The sequence below is a fragment of the Crinia signifera genome, chromosome 1, assembly GCF_055691185.1.
Source record: "Crinia signifera chromosome 1, ASM5569118v1, whole genome shotgun sequence".
In the NCBI taxonomy this organism is placed as follows: Eukaryota; Metazoa; Chordata; class Amphibia; order Anura; family Myobatrachidae; genus Crinia; species Crinia signifera.
In genome coordinates, this window is record NC_139217.1 from 78,669,823 (window position 1) to 78,690,238 (window position 20,416).

At 42.8% G+C, this 20,416-nt stretch overlaps 1 protein-coding gene across 2 annotated transcripts in view; it reads right to left on the reverse strand.

The window, feature by feature from the left end:
• The window catches only part of LOC146050578 (gamma-aminobutyric acid receptor subunit alpha-2-like), a 178,538-nt gene that overhangs the window by 99,091 nt on the left and 59,031 nt on the right, over window positions 1-20,416 (reverse strand). For both annotated transcript variants that reach the window (XM_083167774.1, XM_083167694.1), the window contains exon 5: window positions 15,034-15,254. In XM_083167774.1, coding sequence (XP_083023900.1) covers window positions 15,034-15,254 — 221 coding nt within the window. The remainder of the gene's footprint in view (window positions 1-15,033; window positions 15,255-20,416) is intronic.

Consider the following 20,416-nt stretch of genomic DNA (forward strand, 5'->3'; position numbering starts at 1 on the left):
ATTCTGTTTCGGTGGCATATACCTGTCTGCAGCCCAATGATCAGGTCTGAATAACCCCCTTGGTTAGGATTAATGGTGTCCTTCAATAACAAGCAGGTACTTATCCATCTTGCAATACCACCAAGGAGGTGTCTGACTGGCTCAAAATTATCTGGAGCAGGACAATAACCCTGAACATATGGCCAATGTCATTAAAAACTACAATATCTTCAGCATTAAAAAGAACAAGCAGTCCTAGAAGTGATAATATGGCCCTGACCTCAACATCATTGAGTCTGTCTGGGGTTACATAATTAGATAAAAGGATTTGAGCAAGATCTGTGGTTAGTTCTATAAGATGTTTAGAACAACCTCCCTTTAACCTTCCTTTAAAAACTATGTGAAAATCTACTTATAATTGATGCTGTTTTGAAGGCAAAGAGTGGCCACACCAAATGTTTATTTGCAGAGCCGGCCCTAGCTTAAATGACGCCCTAGGCAAGATTTTGGCTGGTGCCCCCTAGCACTGCCACTAGTGGCCACTCTGACCCTGCTCCCCTTTCCCAGCACCATCAACCCTCATCATAGCAGTCATCATTTTGGTGCTCCTACCCGCAATATTTTAAATAGAAACAGTGCACCCATTTGGTGCGCAGCCCAAACAGGGGTGTGTTATTGCTGGGAAGGGGCATGGCCACACAATTTTACCCCCAATTCAAATTATGCCACACAGTAGTGTAACTTCACATTATATCATGCGATGGTGTCCCTTATTCACGTTACATCACACTGTAGTACCACTTTACCTTATATACATTACTCCTCACATTATTCACATTATACCCTTAGAAAAAAATCCTGAGAAAATATTCTAATTTAACCACCTCCATGGCCAACCCCGCACAAAGCAGTGTGTGCTGGGCAGAGGGGAAGAGCTGCAGCTGCTGCTGTCACTTAAGGGGAGGGGACCTGGGGCCCCCACTGGGCCCTCCCATCAGACTTTGGCCTGGGTAATTTGTACCCCCTACCCCTTTCTCTCGGCACCACTGATAATAACAACACATTAATGCCCCTTACACATGACACACATTATTAATGTCCTTATAACCATAATGCCCCTTACACATTATGCCAACCTTTATTAATGCCCTTCATACACAATGCCCCTTACACATATGTTGCACATTATTAATGCCCTTATACCCATGACACACATAATGCCTCTTACACATATGTTGCACATTATTAATGCCCTTATACACATGACACACATAATGCCCATTACACATATGTTGCACATTATTAATGCCCTTCATACACATAATGACACACATAATGCCCCTTACACATATGTTGCACATTATTAATGTCCTTATACACATGACACACATAATGCCTGTTACACATATGTCGCACATTATTAATGCATTTATACATGACACACATAATGCCCCTTACACATATGCCGAACACTATTGCACAACCAACCCACCCGCAGACAGCACTCGCACAGCTGCTAACACTGTGACCTCTGCCTCTGCTTGGATACAGATGTTTCCTCATACATCTTGACTCAATAGGCCAGGCAGCTCCTGGTCAGTTCTGCTAACGTTGGGTGCCTTTTTTGCTGAAAATTCGTCTTATTTGCATTGTTTTTTTTACATTTAGTGATTTTTATTTAAATTTTTCGATACACAGAATAACATAGCAAACATAAACAACTTTATCGACTGAATTTGAGAGGAAAAAAAAATAAATAAAAAAAAACAACACATATCAATACAGTAATAAATTATATGTTACATTAGTAGTAATTAGAAATAAGGAAAAGAAGGGGTTGGTGTGTATTGCGCTGCTGAATATATATAGGAATTTATTCCAACCAGAAGAGACCACTGCGTAGGAATTGAATGACACGGACACACTGCTTAGTAAATTGCAAAATTTTATAGATTAAAAAGCATCAAGCAATACATATAATACAGTAGAATAAAAAGAAAAAAAAAAAAAAAAATATATATATATATATATATATATATATATGTTTGGTTGTATAACAACCGCACATATATATAGAAGAGTATGAATATTACAATATAACTGTACAAAAACGAACAGGATAAAAAAATATATATATGGGGGGGGGGGTTTAACGGGAGGATGAGTATATAGGCTGTTTTGGTGTAGAGCCTGGTAATAGGCAGTCCTTAGTAGGGCTAGAATTGGACGGTTGCTGGGGGTGCTCCGCTGTAGAAATGCCACATATATGGTTTAAATAGCCAGAGGGTTAGTAAGCGGCTCACATAAATGCTGTTATCCTTGTATTGGTTAGTGATGATTAATAGAATGGAAGTCCAGAAGGAGGTTATTGTTGGAAAAATGAAATGATAAAGTCAACAGTCATTTAGCATATTAGTGTCATGCACTAGCGATAGAAATGAAGCTGGGTTCCACACAGACAGCTGTAGAAATGCAGCGATTAAATGCAGGGATTCTAGGTTTTTTATCTCACCCTGTTTTGCGATAGTAGTCGGTAGCGCTTGCTCGGTCTGTTGGTAGCTCCGTTCCACAGGGGGAGGAGGGCGGCCGGTAGTTGTCCTCTAAGGGTCACCTTTCGCAAGGTGCCGGCGGCTGGTGGTACCTTCCTGGGGAGACGGAGCGTCCGAAGTTGTACAGGCGGCAGTATAGAAGAATGTGCGCTTGTTCTGGTGGAACGCCAGAAAGCTGTGAGTACAGCGTGTTTGCAGACGGCAGCGTGTAGCCCCTACGTCCGGGTGTAATTACGTCATTAAACTGAATAAAGATTCTAAAGGTAAACAGAACCCACATTCCATTCTACTCAGCTTGGTCATTATCTTCATTACCTCAATGATGCAAAATGGGTTCCCAGATTTAACTTTAGGGAAAGAAAGAAGACTCATGATCTTAGATCTGGTGAGTATGTAGAGTGTTCTAGCACTGTAATCTGTTTCCTGGCCCAACAAATAATTCCCAGGGACACCTGTGTGGGCTGGTGCATTGTCCTAATGTAGGATTAAACTATTTTTCCACAACTCTGGCCTCTGGTCTTCTAGATCTTTCCCATAAAGTTGCTAGAACATTTGTTATAGTAATGTTGATTCACTGTTTTGCCTTCTGGTAGCCAGTCCTCCAAAATAACACCATTGATATCAATGAAATAATTAACATGGCTTCGGAATCGCTTTGACGTGCTATCTTCATTCTTGATGATGATGTTGTTTTCTAGTACATGGACTTGTGTTTTTTCTCAGGATTGTACTGTGTAAGATTGATGTTTCACCACAGGTAATAACTTTATTTAATAAATATGAATATTTTCAATTTGTTCCAAAATGTCTGTACAAATTTGATTGATTTTCTTTCTGCTCAGCACTGAGAAGACTTCGAACTACCTTAGCACAAATTTTTGTCATATTAGTATCTTGAAGCAAAACTTTGCTAACAGTTTCTTTGTTGATTATTGCTGTGTTGATGGTCAATTTGAAAAAGTTTCTCAATTTTCCCCCCAATTTTGTTTCATGGCCTTCTGGGACGTTCATCATCTTCGCTATCCTCACAACCATCAATAAATCTTTTGTGCCACTCAAACATATTTGCATAAGCCTTGGTTAGCATACAGAAGATTTGGTGTGCATTTGTTCAATTTCTAATTAATAAATTGACACGTTGCTCTACTTTTGAACTAAGAATTTTTATATGACGAATGGGAAAAAGTTCTTAGAACACTGTGTGACAGGAAACTATGGTTGAAATTAATAGGATGATATATTCAGAAAGTGAGAGATTTGGTAAGAAATCTCCAGATTTTTTAAAGCGGCAATAATTTACACTGCAAAACCAGTTTGATTTGGAAGTGTAAATGATTGCCGCTTTAAAAAATCTGGAGATTTCTTACCAAATCTCTCACTTTCTGAATTTCTCATCCTATTAAATTTGGGCTGGGATTGTTTGGTCTACAGCAAGTTGATCGACAAGCATTAGGTTGACACCGTTAGGTCGACATGGGGAAAGATCGACATGGTTCTAGGTTGACATGGGACAAGGTAGTGCAGCTCATCCAGGATGGCACATCAATGCGAGCTGTGGCAAGAAGGTTTGCTGTGTCTGTCAGTGTAGTGTCCAGAGCAAGGAGGCACTACCAGGAGACAGGCCAATACATCAGGAGACGTGGAGGAGGCCGTAGGAGGGCAACAACCCAGCAGCAGGACTGCTACCTCCACCTTTGTGCAAGGAGGAACAGGAAGAGCACTGCCAGAGCCCTGCAAAATCACCTCCAGAAGGCCACAAATGTGCATGTGTCTGCTCAAATGGTCAGAAACAGACTCCATGAGGGTAGTATGAGGGCCCGACATCCACAGGTGGGGGTTGTGCTTACAGCCCAACACCGTGCAGGATGTTTGGCATTTGCCAGTGAACACCAAGATTGGCAAATTCGCCACTGGCGCACTGTGCTCTTCACAGATGAAAGCTAGATCACACTGAGCACATGTGACAGACGTGACAGAGTCTGGAGACGCCAAGGAGAACGTTCTGCTGTCTGCAACATCCTCCAGCATGACCAGTTTGGCAGTGGGTCAGTAATGGTGTGGGGTGGCATTTACGCTACCTCATCAGGAGCATGCCCAGGCATTGTAGGGAGGTCATGCAGGCACGTGGAGGCCACACACACTACTGAGCCTCATTTTGACTTGTTTTAAGGACATTACATCAAAGTTGGATCAGCCTGTAGTGTGTTTTTCCACTTTTGGAATGTGACTCCAAATCCAGACCTCCGTGGGTTAATAAATTTGATTTCCATTGATAATTTTTGTGTGATTTTGTACAACTATGTAAAGAACTAAGTATTTAATAACAATATTTAATTCATTCATTCAGATGTAGGATGTGTTATGCTATTGTTCCCTTTATTTTTTGAGCAGTGTATAATAAAGTACTATAGCATCAAATGTTTTTTTATTTTTTATTTTTATTTACTAAAATAGGAGTTCTATTCCAGACAGGATATTGCTGGTGACAACCAATCAGATTTTATCTATTATCTGAGGAACTAAGTACATAAAAAGTAGTTTCTGATTTGTTGCCAATAGCAACACCCATCTAAAACACTCCCATCTTAGTAAATAAACCCCAATGTGTCTTTATAATTTTTTAAGTCATATTATATAGCATTTATAGTGATGGATTTGTGTTAACCACCACTCCAATGTCGTAATGACACATGGGACATGCAGACAGATATATGTGGGACACACAGTGGGCCTTATTCTAGCTCACTCTTAGAGGCAAATTCCTTCTTAGATGGACAAAACCATGTGCACTGCAGGGGGGCAGATGTAAAATGTGCAGATAGAATTAGATTTGGTGAGTTATTTTGTTTCTGTGCAGGGAAAATACTGACTGCTTTATTTTTACACTGCAATATAGATCCCACTTTGAAGTAAAACCCCACCCAAATCTAATTCTCTCTGCACATGTTACATCTGCCCCACCTGCAGTTCACAAGGTTTTGTCCAGCTAAGAAGGAATTTGCCTCTAAGAGTGAACTAGAATAAGGCCCATAGTCAGAAAGACACAAACTGAAAACAACATGTAGTATGCTGAAATCTGTCTCTATCTACAAAGTACCTGCCTGTGGCATGTTAGAAGTCCATGTCTGTTCATTATGCTAAGGGAAATAAAGTTTTAATAACAAAGCTGCATGGGAATATGTAAATTCCTTCTCACCACTTCGCACAAATCAAACTGGAAACAATTCCCTTAGTTTTAGGCTACTGGGAAAAACTAAAACAAGATTCTGCATTTCAGCACTCACGGACTGACTAATTAAAGGCATGTTACAGGCAAATATTCTTATTCTAAACAGTAACATATACACATTCAAATTGGGGCATGATAATATTATTAAAATAGTACTTATATATATATATATATATATATATATATACAGTGGTGCAAGTAGAAAAAATGACTTAGTGGTACTGTGCCGCGTGCCGGAAAATGGGCGTGGCCATGGGCGTGGTCATATGACACTAGGGGGAGTGTCTGGAATATTGCACGCCGAAGGCATACGGACAAAATTTACACAGTAATGCCTGTTACGCAGAGGCGTAACTAGAACTTTGTGGGCCCCATAGCAAAAGTTATAATGGGGCCCCCCTGGCAATGCCCATTACACCTTATGCGACACACCGCAATGCCCCTTACACAATATGCGACACACCACAATGCCCCTTACACAATATGCGACACACCGCAATGCCCATTACACCTTATGCGTCACACCGCAATGCCCATTACACAATATGCGACACACCGCAATGCCCTTTACACAATATGCGACACATCGCAATGCCCCTTACACAATATGCGACACACCGCAATGCCCCTAACACAATATGCAACACACCACAATGCCCCTTACACAATATGTGACACACCGCAATGTCCCTTACACAATATGCGACACACCGCAATGCCTCTTTCACATAATGCGACACCGCAATGCCCCTTACACATTATACAACACACCGTAATGTCCCTTACACAATATGCGACACACCGCAATGTCCCTTACACAATATGCGAAACACCGCAATGCCCCTTACACAATATGCTGTCAGAACACCAGTGCCGAAACTTAAAAACAAATGGAGGGGGGGGGGGGGGACTCTTACAGCACAGTGAGCCCCATGTGTCTGCAGCCGGCGCAACATCGTTCTAGCAGTGACGCTTTCCGCAAACCCCGTCAGTGCTGGCTCCCCAAAGCTGCTGTGTGCTCTGCAGGACACTGTAGCCAAGTTAATGTTTACTGCAATGGGGCATACTGCACCAGCCTGTGACTATTTGTAACTGGTGATCGCTCCATTAATTTCTAAAGGAACAATCACCAATCACCGCCTGTGAATAGTTACAGCCCGGCGCAGCATGAAGCACCTCAGAAAACATTACATTTGTATAGGACATTTAAAAAAAAATTGAATTAAATATTTTAAATCTATTATGTACCATAGTACATCTTACCAGCAGCAGCCTGCAGGGCCGTCTTCTCCCTTGCTTTCTGTCTTGGCTGGCACCGTGGGTGGATGACCCGTCTTTCAAGCAGGACTCAGGGCGGGCACTAGCAGGCTCCATGCATGCTTCAGTTCTTTCCCTGCGGTCGCCCTGCTTCTACCGCACGGCACCACGTCCCGCACGACTCCTTCCGCACTGTGCTGCCCCTTCCGCATAGCGCCGCCCCCCCGCCCAGTGCCATCGCCCGCCCACCGCCCGACTTCTTCTGCTTCTGCATGGCACACATGCCGTGCAGAAGCATACCACCCCTCACCCATCCCCCCCCCGGACAGCGCCTCCTTTCACCCCTAACCCGACTTAACCCCTAACCCAGATCCATCTGCACGGTGCCACCCCCACCTGCCCTGGGGCGTGGTAAAGCAGGTAGCTGGCGGCCATGGCGTCTCACAAATAAAATAGTAAAACTACAGAGGGACCCGGTGCAGGGGATTACTTGCTGTCCATGGGGCCCCCCTAGCCGCCGCACCCCTTGCACCCATGGTAGTTCCGCCACTGCTGTTACGCGTCACACACCCATGACATAATGCTCATTGCACCGCACACCTGATGCTCATTACTAATATGCCCCCACAGTGTCAGATATGCCCCCAGTGCCAGATATCATATGCCCCCAGTGCCACACATATGCCCCCAGTGCCAGATATGCCCCCAGTGCCACACATATGCCCCCAGTTCCAGATATCACATGCCCCCACAGTGCCACACATAAACAGTTGCAGTACAGTGAGCAACTCACAATTGTCAGGTCCTAGGTCCTGTGTCCTGTCCAGTCCTCCTCTAGTCCCCCTGCCGCCGCTGCATGTTTCTGGGGAGGGGAACGCATCTCTCCTGCCCCACATCTATCTCGCGGGCTGGCTCCTGATTGGCTGCCAGCCCGCGAGCACTGATTGGCTGACAGCCGACTGTGTCACAGTGACACAGGGAGGGGAAGGAGAGACACGCAATGCGCTCCCCTCCGAAGGCAATCAGCTGTGGCGGGGCGGCGGTGGCCACACCCCCCGCCACTTCCATATGCGCGCATGCGCATTGCAGGTAAATTTGGCTATTTGATATGGCGGTACTGGGTACCGGCAATATATCTTTTACCGGTATGCCGTACCACCATACTTGCACCCCTGTATATATATATATATATATATATATATATATATTAAAATTCTATGATTCTTTGTCCCTAAATAGCAAAAGCAAAATTGATTAATAGTGGATAAAAGTGAGTAATGTTGCTTGTATTCTATAAATAAGCTTCTAGCAATTACAATTCACTGGGGGTAATTTACTAAGATTGAACGGATGTGAATGCACCCATTTGTACCGATTCGATTTAAATACATGCGGGAACCCAGCATTGGCCAATTTACAAATCAATCGAATTCGGCTAATTTGTCATATTTATGTAGGGCAAGCTCAGCCAAATTCGGGTGTATGAATGAGTATTACTGATCCGTAGTAATAGATATTTTGGCAAGAAAGGGAATTGGTGCGCCCCTCCCCCATACATAAATTAGAGACAAAGCGCGGATATTTAGAGGGGTGGCTTCAATGGGAAGGGGCATAATCACATAACAGTACCACTCGCATTACACCACACAGTGCCTCTATCAGCGTCTAATATCTAGAGCCCCTTAGACACACTGCACCAGGTGTAGGTAGACACACTGCACCAGGTACTCTTGTGTGTACATAATGCCCACAGGACTAGCCCCACTTACCATATATACTCGAGTATAAGCCTACTTTTTCAGAACATTTTTTATGCTGAAAAAGCCCCCCTCGGCTTATACTCGAGTGAGGGTCCCACTTGAGTCAATAAGTTTTCCCAGTTTTTTATTGTAAAATTAGGTGCCTCGGCTTATTTTCGGGTCGACTTATACTCGAGTATATACGGTATGTATACAAGAACTTGGCTATATATGGCCATAGAGCTCTATCACTTTGGAATATACAATATCATTTTTATTGCTGAATTCATTTGTGAATTCAGCAGAAAATACGAATGGAAAACGCAACACATTTTCCATCCGTATTTTACTGAAACCTGCACGGAACAGTCAGATCCGTGTGAAAAAATAAATAGATAAAAAATGGCATGGGGTCCCCTTCTGCTGGTTGCAGAAATACAGGAGAACAAAAAACTGTGGGGAAGGGGGGGGGGGTCCCTGTATATATATATACTTGCCTGTCTTATTGGGATGGTACACACTTTGAGGAGGTGTTAGGAGTCCCAATGGACTGCAAGACTAATGGTAATAATACTTGCTGGAGGAACAGCCAACGAAGGCAGAATGGATGTTAACTCACTGTATTATCAGGATCAGAAATAAGGTACAGATACTGTATAATGCTTCAGCATCATCAAACAGGAGCAGGCATCAGGTACAGTAACTTGAACAGGTAAATGGTATCAGGAACAGGTAACAGGGACAGGAACAGGCAAGGTACAGCACTTCAGACCAGGCTGAGAAGGCTATAACTGGCCCTGAAGCTCAGGGCAAACACAGCTTTAATGCCAGGGCAAGCCAATCCCTGCAGCACACAGAGACAGGCCCCTTAATCTTCAATATGTGCTACAGCTGGGAATGGTATTCTGAGAGCAGCCTGATCCAGCTGCTTACACCAGCCGGGACTGCTCTCAGTAACCACAGTTCTGCCCATTCAGAGGTACTGCAGGCTGAACCTAACAGCAGCACCTCTGGCCATCCATAGGTACTGCAGACCAAACATGACAGCAGCACCTGTGGCCACACAGAGGTACTACAAGCTGAACATAATAGCAGCACCTCTGGCCCTCTAAAGGTACTGCAGTCCAAAACACAACAGCAGCACCTCTTGCAAACCAGATGTACTGCAGGCCAGAATGCTATCAATGGCAGTCCTGACAGGAGGATGAGGATTGCCAGAACTAGCTAGACGCTTCTAATTGGCTGATTTGAATTCACAGCTGAAGCTAATACAGATGTTTTTTTTTTCTTATTTATTTATCATACCTATAATATATGATTTCCTTTTTGTTAATTTTATTTTGCTAATTTTATTCTAAAGCAAGAACGAAAGTAATATCTACAGTATTATATAGTCATTGTTATATAACTCATATTGCATTCATCACTATCAATACAAATGTTCTAACCCTTTCAGTTGCCTGTGACCTGGTTGAGTATGTGCAGTGGTGTAGCATGAAGCCATAGCACCCGGAGCAAGCTCATGTCACGGCGCCCCCCCCACCCCTCCATATATAAACACACATGCTCCTTGCAGTGTGTCATGTAATGGGAGATTAAAATCCCAATTATAACAGTGCAGAGGTGAATGTAATACTGCACAGTGCACAGTGCTACTGTTCCCGTCTCCGTACATGTGACAGCTTACTTGGGCTTGCTGCGGGCGACCACTACATGGTCTCTCTGCAGCTTCAGTCAGCAGCTTCAGTGACACATCAAGCAGCACTGAGCTCTCTGCTCCTGCCTCGCATTAAGCGGTGCTGCGTCTCTCTCGCTCTGCTCCTGCCTCACAACAAGCGGCGCTGCTTTTCTCTCTTCCTGCTGCGCACAGGACAGGCGGTAGGAAAAGAGAGAGGCGCAGTGCCGCTTGATGTGCCACCAAAGCTGCTGAGTCCTTGCTGTGCAGATGCGGCAGTGCAGAGGACCCGCAGAGAGCACAGGTAGTAGTCTCTAGCAAGAGCCCATGTAAGGCACGCAGGAGTCAGGACGCGGAGAGACAGAGGGTGGGCGGCGGTGTAGGACACAGCAGGGGGGGCTTTGTGGTGCGAGCAAAGACGGATTAAGGGTATGTGGGCCTGGGGCCCTTCAGACAGGGGGCCCCTATTAAAGAGACAGGCAGGTGAAAATATATATATTACAGACTTGTAAATTAGTGTAAATCTTTGACAGGACAGTGGGGACCAGGAGCGCAGCACTAACAGATCCGATCTGTGGTGGGCCCTTTCATGCGTGGTGCTGGCGCCCAGGGGAAAACGCAGGAATTTTACAGGGGATTTCCATATGTATGTGTGTAATAACCCTCCCCCTGCAAGCTATCACATCATACATACACACAACATACACACAACATACATACATACATACATACATACATACACAGCACACATATATGATACACACTACATACATACATACATACATAGCACACATATTTGATACACACAGCATATATACATACATAGCACACATATATGATACACACAGCATATATATATATATATATATATATATATATATATACATACATACATACATACACAGCACACATATATGATACACACAGCATATATACATACATACATAGCTTACAAATATGCATACACAAACAAAGCACATACCAGCAGGTGAGGACAGGATGAAATCCAGAGTCTGTAGCTTCTTCTGATTAGAAGCTTAGTAGCTCTCTCTCTGCTGTGTTACCCGGAAATGAATCACTGCAGTGCAGAGAGGAGCAGCAGCTGTTCTCACACAGTGTAGTCGTGTGTGCCACGCAGGTGTCCCCGGCCTGTCTCCGTCTGTGGGGAGGGCTAAGAAGCAGGGGGCTTGGGGTGAGTACCCTCTGGGCACCCCCTTAATCTATGTCTGAGGCTAGCCAGTCAGTGTTATAGACACTGAGCTAGCGCTGGTTTTCATAGAAGCTCACCAACAGGGGAAGTCAGTAAGCTCAGCCCGGCTACTGCCTGTCACTGCTCCGCATCAGGTGGTTTGTAAAGGAAGCCACCTGATGCGGAAGCGCTGACAGCCGTACAGGCATTATCCAGGCTGAGCTTGGATGACTTCCACTGTGGCTAAGCAGCAGCTGCGATGAAAGCCAGCGCTAGCTCAGTGTCTAGTATAACATTGACTTGCTGCGCTCAGGTGTAAGGAAGGGCGGGAAGGGGCTGTCACTGTCAGGGCTACAGGCAGCCACAAGATGAATTGCCGGGTACTCGGAAACCCCCAGTGTGCGCCACTGCGAGGTGCCTGCGCCCGGAGCACAAGCTCCGCCGGCTCCACCTTAGCTACGCCTCTGAGTATGTGTGTTCCTTACATAAGCCTGCTACTGGTGCAGAACTGCATGCCTCTAACTAGAATACGGTATATCCACATTGTAGCTGTGGGGCCAGATCTGCATAAATATAAATATGTTATGCCTATGCATACTGGACATTTTGCCGTTGCTAAATAATCCTTTTAATCTCTCATGTATTGATAGTCCATGTCTTTTTAACTAAAAATGATTCACAAATATCCAATAACTCGTCATCTTAATAAATATTTTATATGAAGTACTCAGTTTTCTTCCGACAGTTTTTATTTTTCTAAATGTTTCAAAAGACATGAAATATAATCTCTCTTGTAACAAGTTTAAATCACCAGCCAATATAAGCCTGGACACTTGGGACCTGCCAGCACTCTTAGCCCATAATTTGAAAGGTGAAGTATAATGGAATATATAAAACAATCAGCAGTGGCAATTTAAGCAGCACATCCTCATAAAAAAATAAAAAAAATGTTTTATAAATGATCCACTGACAGGAAGGCATGAGTCTTGGCTTTTATACAACCAGATACATTAATGCAGGACATTAAACTTGCAAAGTAATCCCAGTAGTGAGCACATCATTCGATGTACTCAGCACAGTGAAATAATTAAGGAGACCAAATGTACTAAGAGCTTGATATATTACGAGGAGGGCAAGATGGGACTGCTAAAGGAATGGCGGTTGCCAAGAAGCGATGATGATGATGATAGATTGGGCAACCTCAGTTAATAAGACCATATAATTCAGAGCTATCACGTGGTCCTTTCTGCAGAATCTGCAAGATTTTGACCATGTCATTATTTAGTTCACTGATCATGATTACAGCTAATTAGAAAACATTAAGGCTCAAGAGAATCGGACCAATCAGTAAAATCTCAGAGTAGTGATCAGGTCAAAATATGACCAAATAGATAACGGAGGAGGAAAGATACCCATTTCTGGATCCAAAAGTATTCAGGAAATCTGTGGTGGTGCACATTCTGTTAGCATAAGCCTATGCTAAATGTGGGCTAAATAGTCATAAAAGTTTGACTAGTACTCCATGCAACAAAACACATCTCCCTGTACATAGGCATGCTAACAAGTAGATACTTCTGTGCTTGTTGCTGGGGATGCACTACCTTATGCACTACCATTAGCACTACCTAATAGACTCTGTAGGAAGTAAAAAAGGACAAGTGCCAGGGGATGGATTAATAGCAGAAGTGTTGCAACCAATTGGCAGAAAAATGGGGTTTTGCAGGAGATTGCATTTATAAGTGTAGAAGTGGGAGTACTCTCCCCACTACCACCTGTAACAGCAGCTGTGCAGAACTTCCACAGCTCATAGATCTACTCTTAGGTCATATTATGAGAGATTAACTTTTTCTGGCTCACTCTTCAATGTCAGATCAGCTCATCGCACTGTACAAGCAACGCACATAGGTAAATGGGCGCAATGGGGGCAATAACAATGTTCAAACCTAGGCCTGGAAAATGTTTCCATGTCATAAAGGGTGAAAACCAGTTGCTTATGTTTAGAAGCAATATTCCTGGATACTTTTTTGTTACACAGTTGTACTTCAACAAAATTATGATAAAGCGCATGGAGAAAGGGCTGAGCATTTACTATGCATAAGAATAAGAACAAGAGATTCCCCCACTGTCCAGTATGTATGGCTTGTGCTTAGTTCTGTTTTGCTGCAGCAGGCTGTTATCAGCCGCAGCTGCATCATCATTGTGAAGCAGGTCTCAGGCACCTGGTCATGCAGTGCTGCTATGGCTGATCTCCTGACAATTGCTAGGGCAGCAGCAGTTTTTTATCCCTGCTGTTACTAAGCAGCAGGAACGCCATCTGTGTATATGTGCAGCTTATGGCTCCAAACTATTTTTTCAGTTAGGGGCTGGTCTGCCTGGTCCTGTGCAATTGATTGCTTCTCCAGGTAAAAGAGATAAAAGAGATCCTTGCTACACCCTGCTCCAGAATCCTGATCACTCCTGGTATCCTATGGTTACTACTGTTATCCACAGCCATTCCTGCCTCTGCCTTCAGTTACCATTGCACCCATTTATTCAGCCATCTACAGCCAATTACATGAAACCCTACTGCTTGAGGCCCAAAACCTGGCAGCATCCTAAGTACTGGTGTGTACATGATACACTAAGTAAACAGGCAGCTGCTGTATGCAAGAGATCCTCACAGTGGCTCTAGGGGCCTTATGCAATTTTGCAGGAGTTCCCTAGCAGTGGTGTGGCCCCACTTATTTGATTTGACCACACCCCCAGGATCCAGGCCCAAACCATCTCCCAGCAGCCCTGCTCACTTATGCCCAACTATGAAGGGGGCATGACAATGCAATATTGTTTAAATTTTTTGGGCACACTGATGTTAAATAAAGTGGGTCATTGTGTTATGGTGGGACGAGTGTGATTATGTGACTCATGTCATTAAGTTCTGCATGACCTGATTACTAAACTAACATTATAATGAACATTAATCAAAATAAGAAAAGCAATGCTGGACAATATACCTAACCACAATGTTCAGCTACAATTCTAAATAGAATGTATTGTATTTGAAAATGTATACCTGTTAGCAACAATGCAGTATTTACAAGTAGAAAAAATAAATAAACTTACTGTATAAGCTTACATTTTTCACACCTTAAACCTTCATCTTATATCATAAAGAGATGAGGGATGAAACTCATTGTGAAATATCAAACTGGTTGTGTATGATAAATGGTGCTCTTAACTGCCATGTATTCAGCACCTAATTGTCATATATTTGAAAAATGACAGCAGGGAGCTGATTGGCTGGATCTCCATTTATCATATCCAATCATTTGTATCGTTCACAAGTTTCATCACTCGTTCATAAATAGGATCTTAACTGTAATATATATATATATGAATGCCAAGAGGTCCTCTAGTTACAAAGATAAGACAGAAAATACCTCATTGTGTACAGCAGAGTTCCATCATCTTGAATCCTTAACAATTTGTTAGGCATTGTCATGTTGTGGGCTATAGATTTCTTCCCATTATGAAAGAAAGTGTCTGGAGTCCAAATTTTATTCGCCATCAGATTGTTTAGTCTTAGAATCCGCATTGGTCCTGTGAACCTCAGTCTTTCATCTTCCCAGTTTTGTCGAAAAAACACATCTATTGTGTACTCCTGTAATGAAATACAATATTTGACATGCTAAGTAATGATTGACAAATAATATTCTTTGTGTTTGCAGTTGAATTTATTTCTGAGAACATTATCATTTAATTACAGCTGCCTATTCCCTGCACACTTTTGGAGCACACCAGCCAACAGCGACAGGGGAGTTGACTTCTGACAGACAGTTGGAGTGTCTCTATATCCTTCACTGGCTATGGAGGCGATCTACTCACATTATATATTGGGCAGGTTTGAAAGGCAACTGCGATGTACGCATTGCCATCCAATACCGGAAACCGGAAGTCGTCATCCAAAACCGGAAATCAGAGGTCGCGGCACTTCAAGCAGCACCTTAACCAATGCATTTTTTAATTATAGAAGACTATCAAAGTACTCTTAAGATATTTTATTATGTTTTGATATGTTTTAAAGTATAAATATTGTGTGAGTGTTACCATTAGTCACTACACCCAGGAAGAAGAGCCCCAAGGTTCGAAACGCGCCAGTAGAGACTAATAGCTTGCACAGTGGACTTATCTCGTGCAAGCTATTTGGAGCCTAGAAGGTGCACATCCGGATTGCATCCCTGCCTCACCACCATCCTTGCAGGCTCAAAATAGCCCTTGGGGTAAGATTCCACTTTTAATTGGAAGGATTGTTTTTGCTTTTTATCCATTGTCTTATTGAAAAAAAATCATATACCTTGGCGCCTGACACGTTTTATCACAAAAGCCATTGTTCTTGAAAGACAAACTGAATGATGATGGTTGTTTATTAGAAGTTTTAAAGCTGTGAACAATTTAATGCTTATTCCAAAGCATCAAAGCACCAATATTCTATCTGCTGGTTGATCAAGACTGAATTTTTAGGACAAAATATTTAAATAAGAGTTAAATGGCGGAAAGGGTGCATATACAGTATAGAGACGTTTGCTGATGTGCAAGCATGGTCATAGAGTGATTTCACATATCCTCATAGATTATAGAAAAGGGCCTTGGCTTGTATTTTCAATAACACATCTTTTGCAACTTCAGAGTGCACACTATAGCATAGTTCTAGGCACAGTTTTGCCAGTGTAGTAAAATGTTAATGTGTATAATAATGACACATGTCACTGCCCTCATGGAGAAGGGGCTGTAATGAAGTGATTCATAGCCCCCTGCACCTCCAATGGGAAAATAAATACAGTGCTTAAGGAGAACATCAAAAAGTTTAAGGGAATGAAAGGGTGGTGTGACCTAAACTGGTATCTGGATATTGTAGGGGTGTTCTTACTGATCTCACTATGGGCCTTATTCTGGTCGACTCAATCTTGCTCAAATTCACAAGGTAGACCGATGTTTTGCGTATGCGCATACACAGCAGCATTTCTTCGCATGTGCCTGCGCTGGGAGCATGTAAACTCAGTGCTGAATCTGTTCACCTAGTGCACGCCCCTGCCTTTCGTGCGGGGAATAGAGAGGGGCATGGGGTGCAGCGCATTAGCATATCTGAACGCCCTGCATACCCGGATGTCAGCTGCCTGCCCAATTCCCTGGAAATCTACACGCATATGTGGTCTGGACCACCTTTACATATGTGTGCACTTTCAGCATCATTCGATGGTCGGCGACCATTGAAAGATGGGGGAGGTTACCACTGGCATGCGAACGGATATTTATGTAAAACATCAATTCGTGTGCCGGGCGAATGAACCCAGTGTGCGAAGGGGGGCGGGTGTACCACCATTCGCAGGTGGGTTCTGGATGACTCACAAGGGTGCGAATTCAAAGGTCAAACAGAATAAGGCCCTATATGTGTGTTTACATGCAGTACTGCAACCTCACAAATGTATAGATGGGGTTGTTATCTCCCTTTCTCCCAGCACGCCAGATTACAGCATCTGGCGGCTGCTGGTGGAGGGCGGGTCGGCGGACATGGACGTGCGAGTGTCTCACACACTTGCGTGTCCATTGCAGAGAATGGGGCTCACAAGCGTCTCCGACGCACACCCTGTCCACCGGCTGGTGATAGCACGGGTTGGTGGACGGCGCGATGGGAGCAGAACATAGGGTATGACTGCTTATTATAAACGTCTGTAGTACAATTTATAATGATCAAATTATAATATATCTATCTATTTAAATGTATATATCTATATATCTATATATATCTATATATATAGATATATATAGATATATATATCTATATATATATGTAATGCACAGTATCGAGACTCTGCATATGTAAGTAAACATAGTTTTAGAAACTAACCTAAGGATCTGTACTTGGACCAGTACTATTTAATATCTTTATTGGTGACATCGCAAATGAAATTGAGGGGAAAATGTGCCTTTTTGCAGATGACACAAAGGTATGCAAAATGGTAGACACACCAGGAGGGGTAAAATAAATGATTGATAACTAGGTAGATTAGAGGACTGGTCAGGAGCATGACAACTACAGTTTAATGCCAAAAAAATGCAAAATCCTGCACTTGGGTCTCAAAAATCCAAATACTAAATTTGGTATACATGGCACTATAATGGAAACTACCGAGGAGGAGAGGGATCTAGGTGTCACTATTTCAGGTGACTTAAAGGCAGGTAGGCAATGTAACAAAGCAATGAAGAAGGTACTGTAAGTCAGATGCTTAGTTGCATAGGGAGAGGTATCAGCAGTAGAAAGAAAGAAGTAATAATGCCACTGTATAGGTCATTGGTATGAACTCATCTGGAATACTGGGTTCAGTTCTGGAGGCCATATCTCCAGAAGGATATAAATACATTAGAGACTGTACAGAGAAGGGCAACTAAAATGGTGCATGGCCTACATCACAATACTTACCCAGAAAAAAAGGGAAAAAAAGTGGAGCGCTAAAAATTGGATCAATATGGTACAATTAATTTTATGTATAGGGTTTTATTCGCTAAATATTAAGTGGATTTTAAAGCCGCTTGGTAGGTATAAAATACTTTACACAATAATACATGCAGACATATTTGAACAAAATACAAAAAGATTTAAGGATAAAATATAAATAAATAGAATATTAAAGATACATATAATAAAATGCAAATAAGGGTAATACCTATGGCATGGATTCCCTTGGTAGTGTCCTTTTATGGAGGTACTTGTGTATACTGAATTTTAACGTCCTAGGGCTAGATTGTGGTGGGGTCTATAAACCTTGCCGGATGGAGGAGCGCTGGAGGAAGGTGATAACCCAAGGAATGATGGGTGTCCTCAACGATGGTATGCGTCCTTGTAATCCCTATTATGCAGGTGGTGGTGCCCCAAGTTTAGAATATGGAAGAATTTTTGCCCATTGCACGATCCAGGTATAAAGCAGGATAATACTCCAAGACAGGGTATCCGATTACAGCCAGTAAACCCAATAAAATCAGCAGGTGCTCCCTGACATGTTTCGCTGTCCTCTGACAGCTTCTTTTTTTTCCCTTTTTTTCCTTATATCTTGATTAGGGGTGTGACACCCCCTAGTAGGAGCTACTTGACACAACACCCTATTAGGCACTTGTATACTATTAGCCGCAAGACTACTAGTTCATTCTGTACACTTACCCAGAAAGACTAAAATATCTTAATATACTGTATGTATAATTTAGAGCAGTGAAGGGGAAGAGGGGACATGATAGAAACTTCAAATACATCAAGGGTTTAAAGTTTAAACATGCTTGGGAAATGCATATTGATGTTCTTACAAAGAAATAAGGTTCAAATATGGTTTGAGGTAACATGTTTAAAAAAAGGGACAGACTAGATGGTTCTTATCTGCTGTCAAATTTTATGTTTCTATGTTAAAACCTAATATGATGGGTACTGTTTACTGATGCTCCCATTGTCTCCCCTCATCCCATAACTATGTCCTTTATAGAGTATTGTATTCTCTCACACTCCATGGCATATATTCAATTGATGTCGAAACTGCCATCTTGCCGAAAAGACATCAGTTTTCGCCATTAATACAGTAGGTCGGAAGGGGTTTAGATCTATTCAATGCTTGCTGAAAATCAGGTGGATTGGCGGAATAGCTGCTTGCCCACCTTCTTTTGACAAAACACAGCCAAAAAACCGAAAGCCATGTTTCTGGTAAACTCAATCCAACATGAAAAGATGTCAGATTCAGGCAGGGAGGACGGCGCCAGGTGAGCAGCAGCAGCTTACGCAGCACTGTCCTCCTGTCCGCTGCCTCCCGCACCCTCCTGATGCTTCCAGTACCCTCCTGCCACCTCCTGTACCCACTCGCAGCTCACCCGGCCCCGTCCCGGCTTCCGCTGCCTCCCGCCACCTTGCGGGCGATCCTGCTGGGTAAGCATCAATCAGCGTCCAAATCCAACATACGGATTTGGCCACTGCATTGGATAATGGATGTCAGATCCATTCCTTTAAAAGAATCTCGGAATGGATCCGACATCAATTGAATAAACCCCATGTATCTGTTTTCTCTCAACCTCCAATTAATTTACAGTGATTAATATCAGTGAGACTCGTATTCTTGCTAGTGTTTGGTATAAGAAGGCAATTGGCACTCATATAAGATAGTAGCGAACCTTTATTTAGATATTTTGGGGTTTATTCTAGTTCATTCTTTCTGACAAAATCCTTCTTAGATGGACAAAACCATGTGCACTGCAGGGGGGCAGATGTAACATGTGCAGAGAGAATTAGATTTGGGTGAGTTTTTTTGTTTCTGTGCAGGGAAAATACTGACTGCATGATTTTACACTGCAATATAGATCTCACTTTGAAGAAAACCCCACCCAAATCTAATTCTCTCTGCACAAGTTACATCTGCCCCACCCGCAGTGCACATGGTTTTGTCCATCTAAGAAGGATTTTGTCAGAAAGAATGAACTAGAATAACCCCCTTTGTGACACTTTTTAAGAGGATATGGTGCTTGCAGATTTCACAGAGGCATGTTCTTGAGGGAATGAACCTCTTTAAAACACTGAGGAAATGGAGAATACCTATGTTTATTTTTGAGCCTGACTAGAGAAGCAGAATCGAAACAAGAGGAAAATACCAGTCGGTGGCATAGGTGGAATACCACTAGTTTTTTAAAAGCAAATTTTATGCTTTGCCTTTTAAATCTAAGAAAGAGAGACTTTGGGATAGACGGGAATAAGACTTTGAAATGATAGAAGCTTATTGGTTGTTTAGGTAACTAGTT